General features: G+C 39.8%; 1 protein-coding gene across 2 annotated transcripts in view; it reads left to right on the top strand.

The window, feature by feature from the left end:
• The window catches only part of ARHGAP42 (Rho GTPase activating protein 42), a 159,923-nt gene extending 148,933 nt beyond the window's left edge, over positions 1 to 10,990 (top strand). For both annotated transcript variants that reach the window (XM_061374435.1, XM_061374434.1), the window contains 2 exons: positions 5,567 to 5,646; positions 5,882 to 10,990. In XM_061374435.1, the coding sequence (XP_061230419.1) occupies positions 5,567 to 5,646; positions 5,882 to 5,970 (169 nt within the window). In that variant the 3' untranslated portion in view covers positions 5,971 to 10,990. The remainder of the gene's footprint in view (positions 1 to 5,566; positions 5,647 to 5,881) is intronic.
• Positions 10,991 to 13,939: the final 2,949 nt, after the last annotated feature.

Here is a 13,939-nt window from a genome sequence, read left to right on the forward strand (position 1 = left end):
GCAGCTTCTGTACAAAATCCATCAACACATAATCCCTGGCTCTATGTTTTCTTGACTTTGATTCAGACGTACACAGAAAGTCAAGTCTTCTGAACTGAGAAACTGCATTATAAAAAGAGGAATTTTCATTAGAAAAGAATACATAGAAAAAATGGAGTTGATGACAGAAAGGGGAATTGGTGACAGTAAATGGCTCTAGCTTGGAAGCAGGATCTCTAAGCTCAATGGGTTGGGACATTAATAGGAGTAGGCTGACAGTACGAAGCCCTCTAGACCCGTGCTCCCCTCCCCGCCGTATGATTAAATATGCTTTTCCAACCATTCTTCTGGTTTCATTTTCATGCTGTATTTAGCCTTGTCCAGACCAGAACAGTGTTTTCTACTCACTCAAGCTTGGCTGTAAGTCTGCCATCACCAGAACTCTATAAACCTTTCTTCTTTTTCCTGTAGAATACTATTAACTGATGAGTCGTTTGAGAGAAGGAGTCATGTGTTTTCTCTCAGTCATTCCTTTTCTGGCTTCTTTGTCTTGCAAGACTGAAAACCCATTTGGGCAGGAGCGTAGTTTTAAAACTTATTTATAACTTCTACAGTTATTGTTGCTTTTGTTTTTGTTGTTGTTGGAATTGTTGTTGGTGTTACCATTATTATTATTAAAAGAGATAATAATAAGGTGTTGTTGACTGCATGTGGACAAGCAAAATAATTTATGATCTGATCCTTCTGCTGCTAGTATAAGTCTATCATTATGGGCCAAAAAAAATGTAATAAAAAGTAGGAAGAGTAAAGTGCATTTTTCTCATCTGGAGTCTTATTCAGTAAAGTCACAGAAAGAAGGAACTTCTAGGAAATGTGGTTACCATTTTCTGGAGTTGTTTTTTTCTCTCTGCACTGAGCAACATGAATCACACTTTTCTCAGATTGTTAGCCCCATATTAAGAGAACCATAATAAACAATTGTGATGTTATCACATGTTTTTTCAGAAGCAGCCTTGTTTGCAGGGAGGACAGCATTAACACTGCAAGTAAGAATGTCCATTTTGATAAACACACACACACAAAAGAGAAATGCCCAAGAAATGCTTCTAGCTGGGTAGGGTTGAAGTAATAGCTATTATGAAAACCTAAGTAATCAAATCAAGTGTGGAGGCAATAATCAGGAGCTTTAAAATTGCTGGAGAATTATAATACTCTTAGAATCTGTCTCTCATTACCCTATTGCACACAGTTTGTAGATAACATTGAAATGTAATTATTCTGTAACAGGAGCAAGGTAATGGGAAGGATCTTGTAATTCATGAGCTTCTGAGAAACTGACATCTTTGTACATGTGTTTGTGTATCTGTCTAAATATCAAAGTGCTGGGAAGCTTTTTTTTTCTAGAACTGACCAAAGCAGAGTCCATGTTTTCTTACCTTCTTTTTACTTTTAAGTAAACATACTTGGATCAGGTAAAATTGGAAGAGTTTAGTAGACATAAGAGATTATGGCATTTATTTTCTTAACTTTTTCTAAGGGCACTAAAAGCAACATGTCGTATCTCAAGAATAACTTAAGTAATTCCACCTCGCATTTAAATATTGCTGTTCTATTACTGCCTTAAATGTCTTTTGTCATAATATTATTCAGATGTCACATTCGTAACATGGGAAACTGGCTTGATAGTCGTGCCGCTAAGTAATGAGGTTCTACACATTAAAGAGGTTCAAAAACATCCCTGTTCTTTAGTAAATTCATTACCAATTACCTTATATTTATTGCAACTGTACTCATTGTTAACAGTTACTCTACAGCTTTATACGTTTAAAATACACGATTAGGCCACACCGGTGTATTGGGTTTGCATGAGAAGGTTTTGGTAGCAGTGGGGCTACAGGTGCTGCTTCTGTGATAAGCTGCTAGAAGCTTCCCCATGTCTGATAGAGCCAGTGCCAGCCAGATCCAAGATGGACCCACCACTGGCCAAGGCTGAACTCATCAGTGACAGTGGCAGTGCCTCTGGGATAACATAGTTAAGGAGGGAAAACTGCTGTGCAATAGTAGCCAGAAGAGAGTGAGAATATGTGAGAAAAACATCCTTGCAGATACCAGCGTTCAGAAGGAGGAGGTGCTGTAGGTACTGGATCAGAGGTTCCCATGCAGCCCATGGTGAGGCAGGCTGTGCCCCTGCAGCACATGGAGGTTCACCTGAGGCCTGGATAGAACCCCATGCCAGAGCGGGGGAATGCCCAAAGGAGGCTGTGACCCTGTGGGAAGCCTGTGCTGGAGCAGGGTTTTGGCAGGACCTGTGGCCCTATGGAGAGAGAAGCCCACATGGAGCAGGTTTGCTGCAGGACTTGTGGCTGCTGGAGCAGCCTGCTCCTGAAGGACGGCACCCATGGAAGGGACCCACGCTGTAGCAGCTTGTTCCTGAAGGACTGCACCCTGTGGAAGGGGTCCACAGTGGTGCAGCCTGTTCCTTAAGGACTACACCCCATGAAGGGACCCATGCTGGAGCAGTCTGTTCTTGAAGGATGCATCTCATGGAACGGACCCATGCTGGAGCAGTTCATGAAGAACTTTAGCCCATGGGGAGGGACTCACATTGAAGAGGTTCACAGAGGACTGTCTCCTATGGGAGGGACCCAGTGCTGGAGCAGGAGAAGTGTGTGAGGAGTCCTTCCCTGAGGAGGAGGGAGCAGCAGAGCCAATGTGTGATGAACTGACCACAGCCCTCATTCTCTATCCCCCTGCACCACTCAGGGAGGGAGAAGTTAGGGAACTCAGGAGTGAAGTTGAGTCCAGGAAGAAGGAAGGGGTGAGAGGAAGGTGTTTTTAAGATTTGGTTTTATTTCTCATTACCCTACTTTGATTTCATTGGTAGCAGTTTAAACTAATTTCTCCAAGTCGTGCCTGTTTTGCCCATGATAGGAACTAGTGACTGATGTCTCCCTGCCCTTACCTCAACCCACAAGCCTTTCATCATGTTTTTCTCTCCCCTGTCTGGTTAAGGATGGCAGTGATAGGCTTTGATGGGCACCTGATGTCCAACGAGGGTCCACCCACCACGACAGAAAATAGCTTTTTTTCCAGTATGGGTCAGTATAATTAGAACACCTGTAGCATTCTTTCTTGTATTGACTTTGAGGAAAAATGATCTTGAGATTAAAGTATTCAATTCTAGCTTATAGGTTACTTTTGGTAAAGACATCTAATCTCCCTCTGTATATTTTAGTATATATTATGGATTATTATGTATAAATGTGTATTATCTAGCATAATGAAACTTCACACTTGTTGACTGCAGATGGCAAATTCTTCATAAAAGTATGCACGAAGGAGTTGTCTTGGAAAAATTCTGCACAGACCATCCTACACCAGCCAGAAAGCAAGTTAACAGTGGAGTAGATATACAGGAGTCCAGTGCTCATGTTGTTCTAGTTAGCAGTGGAGATGCTAATGGGGTAATGGGTTAAAACTTCAATAGGGGAAGTTTAGATTGGATATAAGGAGGAAATTCTTTCCTGTTAGGGTGGTGAGGCACTGGAATAAGTTGTCCAGGGAGGTTGTGAATGCTTCATCCCTGGCAGTGTTCAAGGCTAGGTTGGACGAGGCCTTGGGTAATATGGTTTAGAGCGAGGTGTCCCTGCCCATGGCAGGGGGGTTGGAACTTGATGATCTTAAGGTCCTTTCCAACCCTAACTATTCTATGATTCTATGATTTTATGTATCCAGAATGATAGTACTAAGAGTTAGAAATTATTTTCAGCATCCTGAGAATAAGGTACCCTTGGATATTGTGGGAACAACTCAAAATTCTTGACCTCCTCTGGAAATCTCAGCCTGAGAGTATAGCCGTTGATGAGTCAGTTGCTCACTTATGATGAAGGCAAAACATGCCATTTGGTCTAGTCATAAATCAGCTTCAGAGAAACATAAGAAAAGCTTTTTCTTCAGAGGGAGAAAACATTTCTGGAAAGCTCACACATATAAACTTTGGAAGATGTCCAGACACTCTCACATCCTTTTAAAGATTTAATGAAGATAATGATAGTGTGCTAGTACTGATTGGGGCCATGGAATGAGGCCAGGGTAGAGGGATGCTTTCTGCGCCCTTTAGGAAATCCATCCCTGCTTAACCTCCCCAGGGAGGCATGGAACTCCAAAAGTGAAGTGCCGTGGCCCCATTAGTGATACACAAAATAAAACAGACTTCTTATGCTAATGCTTGTGATGTGGCAGTGTTACTAATCTAATTCACAACTGTTATCTAACTATTTTGGGAGGAAAGGCAAAACAGATTACATGTCTCTTGCATATATACATTCTCAAAAAGTATGCAAAAAACACTGAACTTCACCACAGGTCACGTATTGGGTCATTGAGATGAATCCTGGCTGGAAGCTAAGCTGAATCAGTAACTCCCCAGCATGTCGTACAAAGGTGAAATAATCAACAAGTTCATCTTCACTTGATATAATGTGGGCTTCCAATAAACTTAAAGAAACTCAGAAAAATCTCACGGAGCATGTAAAAAATGCTTTGAGTGTATAAATTGAAATCAAGGTATTAGGTAAAGCACAGGAACTCTAAATTTTCATCTTCATGGTCAGTCCCTCATTTTGTACTTTGCAGAATAATAGTACTAGAAACCGTATCAAGAGATGACCTAATCTGTCCTCCTTCTCTGGGATAGAATAATTATATATCTAACTTTTATCTATATCTGTAGTGCCGCTTTGTTTTCTTAATGAATTTTTAGTAATAGGAATTCTTCAATTCAGGAATTCTCCAATGCTTGGCACTTCTGGTGCTTCACTGTTCTAACCAATAGAGCAATTTTCCAGCTACAGATTAAGAGACATAAACTTACCTGTCTACATATAGGTGTCTTCACATCAGATATTATTTATTTGTGGAAGGTTTCTCCACAGGCTGTGGAACCTGGTGAGCCATTTATTGCACTCAAATATGTGTCTGCCATAGCAGAAGCCAGGCCTGGGGTGTCCATGGAGCTAGGCATGTAGTTTACTTAAAGACACCTAAATTCAGGTGTCTGAAGCTGAAACCCGCTGAAACCAAGCCACTCAATTTAAATCTCCCTTGCTGCAGTTTAAAGCTGTTTAAATCCTTTTTGCAGACAGTCTGGAGAATGGGTTACTCCTTTTTGTCTCATATTTTTCTTCTATGTATGATTTTCTTCTGTAGACTGATGAAGTATATTTTGTCACAAGTCACTTTTAAATGGTCTGCAGGCAGTCCATCACTTGCTTCAAGCAATATGCTCAGTTCAGTACTCATTTGAGTTACAATTCCAACTAGAATGAACGAATAATTTTAAAAGTTATAAATCATATTCTAAGTAGGATGTTGGTCTCTTTTCTGCAATAACATGTTTGTTAACCACAGTAAGCTTGGAGTTAGTTTCTGCTGTGATTCTACTCCTCTGACCTACTGTCTAACCAGTCATTACCATCCTGCATTTGTGCAGCTGAATTTTCCTACTCTTCCCTGGGTTTAGTTTAATTTCTTTACATGTTTTTCTTGTTATCTCATTTATTTCAAGCCTGCATTTTTTTTCTTTCAGACAAGCAAAAGCCATGTATTCCTGTAAGGCTGAACATAGTCATGAGCTGTCTTTCCCACAGGGGGCAATATTTTCTAATGGTAAGAAAAATTTTACATTGTCTTTATTATGTAAAAAAGAAAAGTAGATATATGAAAACTGAGCTGTATCCATAAAATGAGAGTGTCATTTCAGCTCTCAGTTTTTGCTCTGATTTTTCAATTTCTCTTAAACAAATACTATCTATATGAACCTATGAACCATATATAGGGTTGTTTAACAGCATTAATTAATTGTAAATATGTTTTTTTGTCCGGCTGTTGTTTTTTTTTGCAGTGTATCCATCAGTGGAACCAGGCTGGTTAAAAGCAACTTACGAAGGCAAAACAGGGCTCGTTCCTGAGAATTATGTTGTCTTCCTCTAGTAATCTTTAGTGGACAGCAGTATCTTCATGGTATCCATGGTAACAAATAATAAGCACTATGATTTTTATCTGACACAGATATGGGATCAGCCCGTTAGCTGAGTGGTAGATTTCCGTCAGAAAAATGCAGCTGCAAGTTACACAGCTCCCTACCAACGGAACAGAATGTAATGAAACAGTTAACAGTTTCTGTACTGAAGACGGTACTCTGTTTAAATAACTTCCATTGTTTGCAAAAGGTTGTTCTGTTCTTCTTTTATGGGTAAGGATCACTAGAGCTATAAAATCAAAAAGTTGCTATTTAGCAGCAGACTTTCAGGTCCTAGGATGTTGCTCACAGAAGTGTGAAATTTAGAGGCAATGCACTCTGTGACATTTCTTGCAATCTGTGGGGTTTTATTATGGAAAATTGTTTGGTTTTTTTTCCATAATGTAAGTAATGCTTCTATTGTGATCTGAATGCTCTCTTAGAAAACTTAATTCTAAAATTAGTCCTAACCATTTCAAATAAGAAATAAGTTTTCCATAAATCAGAAGTTTGAGTTTCTGTTAGTCACTGAGATTACAATAAGGTATAGAATTTATACAACTGATAATAAAATCAGTTTATATACTGCCTGAGCAGAAAATGCTCATTCAAAATGTGATATTTTTAATGAATCCTTCATTCAAATGCTTCTTAAGATTTATTCCCTTCTTTCTGTATTGGTATACATAATAATAACTTTTGTTTCTATGATACCCATCATCTGGAAGATATTGTCTCTCAGCACAACATCTGTAGAAAACAAAGAGATGCTGACTCTGGAGTGACTTGTAGTCATGTGAAGTGAGCAGTGAAAAACAGCAGTATGTTTTGAAACCAGAGATAAACTGGAGCTGAGTCCTTGTTCAACTTTTTCCATTGCAAATAAGACAAATGGCCTGTGAAGTGTCTAATTTTATAAGCTATGAATGCTGAAAGCTCCATCCAGGAATAAAAGTATTATTTCGCCCAACTTCTGCCAAACTGTTTGACAAAGATTTCTCCCCTTTGATGGAATAAAAAATTCAAACCAAACTAAAAAAAACAAACAAACAAAAAAAAACCCATAAGCAGCTTTCTCAGTCATGAGCATCTTTCTTGCACATCTTGAGGAAAAACATGTACTGCTACTTGGCTATGTACCATGCCTGATTGAAAAGCAAGATATTTAAGCTCCATATTAGTAACTCTTCAGAATTAGTGCTAAACTTCTGTTGGGACTGAAAACATCAGTAATCTTTCTGTAGACTTTTTCTTGTTTAAGATAGAAAATCTTTTTTTTCTTTCCTTTTTTTTTTCTTTCTTTTTCTTTTTTCCTTTTTTTTTTCTTTTTCCATCTTAAACACATCAGAACCTTCTTTACGTGTATGTAGTGTGTAGTTTCTGTAGAGCTGTTCTGTGTTGGAATTCAGACGGGTGCCAAAAGCCTGCAGGATCTTTCTCCTCACTAATTAAAGTGGTGATCAGAGAACAAGGGAGGCTGGAAGAGCATCCTCCCAGAAATCATCTAGCATTTTTTTTCTCAGAGGGGATTCTGGACAAGGCTGACTGCAGGCAGTTGAGGACAGACCCCTGGAATTAGTGACTGAGTGATTTGGGTTCTTCCTTCATTCTAAACAGTTTTATTAAGTCTCAAATCATGTTTCACTTCACCTTAAGACCAGACTGTGTTCAGTGAATTGAATGCTTGTTCCAGCTATTGTCACAGGCAGTGAAGGCAGACGTGCTCATCTAATTTGCCCAGAGCAGACGTGAAAGGAAGTGAAGGTCTTTTCTCACCAGATTGAGGTTTTTTTAGTCTTAAGGCAAGCCAAGTTTTCTTAGTGTAAGCTATGCCTGAAACTGATATTGCCCTGAGATCATTGGCATGGTTTTGGTTCTGGTTTTGCTGTATTTCACAATCCAAAAATTGCAGGCTGTCAAAAGGCTTCCTTCTGATGAACTCCCCAGGAGAAATGCTGCTGAAGGCAAAAGCAGCAGAGAGGGAGGCAGAGCTTTGAGCATACATCTTACCCAGGCAGAAATGCCGTGGTCTAGGGAAGAATCCCAACTTCTATCTATTCCACCAGGGCCAGTGTCAAACTGACCTCTGGAACATCCTCTGATGACCTGTTATACCTCTTGGGAGCAGTTAAATGTTGTGAAATTCTTGAGGAATGGTGAAATAGAAAATGTTTGCTCTTGTGTTGCTTTACCCTAATTTAAAAAGCAGGGGGGAAATAATCTTAGGTCATCTCATAGCCTGTGTGTATTTCTGCCTACTCTTCAATATTGTATTTTGAAGCCAGCTGATCTGAGGAGTCAAAGATGCCAAGTTCATTACAGGCTTTGTAAAAATGCAAGTTCAGTTACAGATTAAGCAGGGCCTGTATCTACTGAGGGAAAGGTTGTAGAAATACCTGGAGGTGTTTTGTATGTTCCCATGCATTCATCTCACATTAGACACAAAATAGAATTGCAGAAGTCAACTTCATAAAAACTGGATACCATTCATTCTGCTGCTTACAAAACATCTGTATTTTCCTCTGTAAGACTCTACACTGTTTCAGGCCCTTCTTCTGAACAGGCCATGATGATCACATAAATAATTTTGAAGTAGCTTAGCTTTAAACTGGCATTTTGATCTGAAAAAGGTTATGCCCCTTCTTAATCAGAGTGAACCACACACTCTCTATTACTAGGATTTTCTTCTTTTTTAATATTTTATGAGGGGTTTTTTTTTCCTTTTTTCTGTATGTAACAAGCACTTTTTGTATAATCTCACTGCTGGGTTGTGGATGCTCCAGCTCTTCCTTGACTTTCTAAGAGAGAGTTCGTCTCTACAAGAAGCTGTACATTTAACTGGAAAGTTAAGTACTACGTACTCAAAGACTGAAATGGGGAGAGCACAACACCAAAGCTTATTCAATGATGATACTCTCAGGCCTGACCAAAAGTCCCTTCTGATAATTGCAAAGGAACAGAAATCTATATAACATTTAAATGAAGATACAGTATCTTGATAGCGCCATACCAGAAAATTAGGCAAGCTGAACTAAATTAGTTCATAGTACTGATTTACTGGGTTTTATGGAAGTCAAATTCAATTTTCCAGCAAAGGTTACACAATTTTTCAATTATTATTATCCTTCCTAAAAACATGCAGCAGTTTTTGTCCAGATATCACTGTAGAACTCAAGGTAGATGACACGTTGTGATTGCTGTTTGTCCTGTGGAAGTAGCCTCTCTACCCACAATTTACTTAATTAGCCATGTTTTTATTTTATTAAACCTTTTGATGCATGTTGCAGCACAACATGAATCAAATTAATAGTGTGAAGGACTGATATATTGTATGATAAATATGTAAAGTATAATAATATTTTATATTCACACTTTTTATTAATGATGATAAAGATGAAAAAATATTTTTTGTGTAATCCCTATAAGTTCAGTATTAAAATGTCCTTGCCATATTTTGGCATATAGAGTTATATGTAACAAAACTTTTAAATTAAACCATAGCTATCACTTACATCCCTAACTAATCTGTATAGTTCATTGTTCAATTATTTCTGTAAAAAAACAAATGCACAGATTTGCTGGCCATGCTATTCTGTGATAGTAATAGTAACTTATTTTCCTTTCGTATGTTTGCTGGTGCTAATCTTTATTCTTTGCCTGTAATTGGATTGAATTGTAATGTGCCTTTAGGAAAGACATGTTTGGAGAGGAAAAGTTGCAAAATTCAGCAGTTCAGAACAATAATGCAAAACAAAGAAAGAAAAAGCATTGTATGGCAGCAGTTGGATTTTTTTGTTACATTTCTCCACTGGTCTATTTTCTACTTAATAAGATTGCATCAGAATAAATAATGAAACTAAAAAGCATTTTGTTCTTTGTACTTCTTTTCCTAAGGCAGCAGTTTATGCCATTTTGGATTGAGCAGCAAGAAGCAAAATCCCAGTAGGGGTCAGGTCCCCTGGACTGGGGTGGACCTTCTCCACTGACAGAAACTCTCAAAGCTCTAACAAAGTCAAAGACAGACCTTTAACAATTTATTGTGAGGGTTTGCTGGCCAGAATCCCCCAGGAAAGTAAATGGCATATTCTGTTAATGAGGTAACATATGATATGGTTTAGCATTACTCTTTCTTTCAGCAGAGTGCTCTAGATAGATTACTCATCACACTATCTAGGGATGAAGCTATAGGCAGTGTTCAGTCTCACTGTTTGTGGTCATACAGCCCTGACAGCTGCAGCCCTTCCAGTTACTGCTCATGCTAAAATCAGACTGTTGATCAGCCTCTTCAGTGCAAGTTGGGAGGTCTGGTTTTAGGATAAGATTTTGCATGGGCTTTGGGCATTTGCTTCATTTTGCTTTAATACAGTGCTTGGTATCCAAACAGCTACTAATTCACTGTTGTAATTCAGTCTCTGAAGATTATAGCATTGTTTTTCTTGTCCTGTATGTGGCAGTATTTAATAAGCCATTGGATTACCCTTGTTAATTTTAAGTGTAGAAAATGGTGCTGGTGTCTCAGCTGAATGCTACTCTGCATCTGAGCTTTTTGCGAGTGTTTTATTGGGAATTATTGTCAAAGTTCTGACTCGAAAGATAGCAGCATGATCTCAGCACTGTTTTTGTTATAGCAAAGGGCAAAGCAGCTGAACAGGGTAGTTTCAGTTTTCAATCGTATTTATGATAATTTTGAAGGTATTAGAGTTTATAGGGGTTACTTTAGATACTACATGGGATTTTAATAGTAAAGTATATGCAATCAATAGCTATATATATTTAATAAAGTCCTACTAAATTATGTTATTGAACTCTCTGTTTATTTTGTAGTGTGGTTTCAGAAATTATCTGCACTCTGTATATAGCTACATGTAAATAACTGGCATGACGTGCATAAGCTGAGTTGCAGACATAATTTGATGCTGTATTTTACACTGTATTTCCAAAATTTGAAAGAAAAAAACAAAACCTGATTTTCAAAATAAAAACCTTTCTACACAAAGTGGTTTGTTTAGTGTTTTTAGGTTTGGGCTCTGATGCAGCCTGGTTCTTTCTTCGAAATAATAACACTTTTGTTCTATTTTCCTGCATTTTTGAGTGATGTTTCACCCATGAGGATGCTTTACATAGAGGACATTGCTCCTTATGTTGAGCAATTGGCGTGTGTATGAGTACTGAACAGTAGTATGTCATCTGCTGTCCTGGTCATATGGAACTCTCCAAAGATGTGGCTTTTGAGGGAAAAGAAAATGACAACTTTGGATGTTAGCTCACAAGCAGCACAACCCTGGTATATCAAAACATTATGTCTTTGCCTCTGAAAATTAGCGGATGGGTGGCTCACGGAGGGGGACTTGGTGACCTGAATCCAACAGCACTGCCTGTGAGGGAAGCATCATGAGTGTACTGGTTTCTCCAAGTTTCTCCAAGTTTCCTTGCATCCCTTTCCCAGTGTTTCTCCAAGACTTTTCGCCTCAGGGACCTGCAGCTTTTCAAGCCCTCAGGAGGGAGTTATTTCCGTCGTTTTCTGTGCCGGAGGCAGGAGGAGCTGTGACGTGGCACCTTCCTCTTGAAGGGTCTCCAAAACCACAAGAGGCTTTTATACCCCTGAACCAGTCAGGTTTTATTATGATATTAACTAACTTTTTTAAACCAGAAGATGAAACACCAGCCAGCTGATTAACCGTCTCTCCCTGCATGGCCAGGCTTGAACAGTGCACAAAACTGCTGCATCGGACCAGGGAAGACAGGTCCTGCTCCCACACGGCTGGCTGCCTGCCCTGGGCACACAGGGTCACACAGGTAGATCTGTCAGCCTGCACCGTACCATGTCAGCCAGCACTGTGACAGCTCCATATGCAGCTGGCATGAGTTACGGCTTGCGTCACCTCGGCTCCTGTCAAGGACCATGAAAGCAAGCATGGTACGAGCTGCCACAGGTGCCCAGCTCTGCATAGTGAGCAGGGATAGAGAAAATGGAAGAATATGTGGATTTTGATAGTTCACTAAAAATGATAGCCCATTTTTTGTTAAAAATGCGACATAAAATGTTTTTTTTTCTATTAGGTTTCTGCTCTTTCCCATGGGGATGCAGGCTCCTTGGCTTTCAGATCCTCTGCTCCACAGAAGTGAGCACAGACTAGTTTGGGATCTAGACTAAGCCCTAAAATAGATCTCATCACTCATTCTCCCACTGTCTATAGGGCCATTTTATTTGGCATCATGGAATAACTAAGGTTTTTCTTTCTTTCTGGGAAATAAATGTTCCAGCTTGCTGTATTTTGACATTTCAGTGAGTGTTTAAATATAAGAAGACAAATTCCAGTTAAACTAACACAGCATTACCTTGTTATCACTAAATTAAAAACTCCCAACAGATGAGACACCTGTTTCTTACCAGAAAGAGTCAAGACAGATTTCATTACTTGGTTGCATTGCCACCTTATAGTGGGTTAAGTCTCATGTGTTTGAAAAAGCAGATCTACTGCTCTGCAGGCTTTTATGACTTGGTAAGTGTACAACATGGACTGTTAAGCAGGTGAGTTGTGGAATAGCCGTGGTACAAAATAGGCACTTGGCTGAGGGAAAGCAGGATGCGAGTGGGGGGATGCAGCCACACCAGCCCTGCCTCCCGTGGAGCCATGTGCTCCTACAGAGCAGGAATTCCAGTGACCCAAGGAAATGATGCAGGTGTAGACTGAGCAGGCTGCAAAGTCGGTTCAGATCCCAGTTGGGATCGTTTTCCCATTAACTGGGTATGATTCATTCCCTCAAAACCTGCCATTCTTTCTAACACAAACTCTATACATCCTAAACATGGTAAATAAGGTATTTGCACTTTGATCTTTTTTATAATTTATTTCACATTTGCAAAGCTTTTCCCCGGTAATTTGGATTAATGATTGATACTTAAAGAAAGTATTGAATGATATTCCTGGCTTCTTTTGCAACGGTTGGCTGCTTTTCTATTGTATTTATGGCAACAAGCTCAAAAGCTGAAGTAACCTAGAGCAAGTGCCTTTGCCAAAGATCATGGTGTGCTTTTTTAATGTAAACATGTGGGGATTCATGGGAACACTGAGTGACCTTCACAGCCAGTACAGAAAGGAGTCTTAATTCACTTGAAAGTACTTTGGTAATTGGAATACATCTTTCTGCCAGGATAATTTGAGAGGCTGATTAGTTAGACTTAGCATGGGTGTATTTAATTTAAAATTACTGTTAATGGCTCTTGGGTGCCCTTAGAAGGGATTAGAGTCTTAAAGAAAAACATCAGTGATTTATTTTTGTTGATGGTCATTGCTTTTGTATTCTTACCAAAAAAGACAGGTTGAAAGGGAAACATGCAGCATATCTGGATTTGGGGCATTTTCAAAATGAGGTTTGCAATGGCACGCTTCATGCTAGGGTGGCCACAAGCTCCATCCCCCTCGTGGGCAGGGGGCTGAGTCCTTTGGTGGACTTGATGGGGTGGACGGAGGGTATGCAGCTTGTCCCAGCACAGCACAGCTTGGAGCAGGAGCCATGGGCTCCAAACAAGTTCATGTTGGGGCTCTGTGGTACAGATGTTGCCAGATGCTCACAGCATCGCTGGGGAAATGTCAGCGTGCTCTGTAACCAGGTGAGACAGTGTGGGGTGGGCAGCCCCATGAGAAACCTGTCAGAGGACAATTCACAGTCTGGGGCGGAAGGAAGATAAGAAACCTGATCTTGGTCAATCTGTAGTGTTCCTCCTAATAAATTAGCCTGTGTACGGGACACAGCTGGTTCCTAGAAAGAAAGAAATGCTGTTTGCAAGGGCCTCACAAGAAGATAACAAAGATTAGGGTTTCAGTGTGTGCGAGCTGTGAAGCTGAGCACAAAGTGCTGGAAAAGGAGGCTGTGAATGTGATGATGGCTGGGAGTCCAGAACTGCCACAGAACAAACAGGATGCCTCTCAGCAGGGA

The sequence above is a fragment of the Neopsephotus bourkii genome, unplaced genomic scaffold (assembly GCF_033783945.1).
Source record: "Neopsephotus bourkii isolate Nb327-2 ecotype Australia unplaced genomic scaffold, CSIRO-AGI_Nbou_v1 NB_1638, whole genome shotgun sequence".
NCBI classification, from domain to species: Eukaryota; Metazoa; Chordata; class Aves; order Psittaciformes; family Psittacidae; genus Neopsephotus; species Neopsephotus bourkii.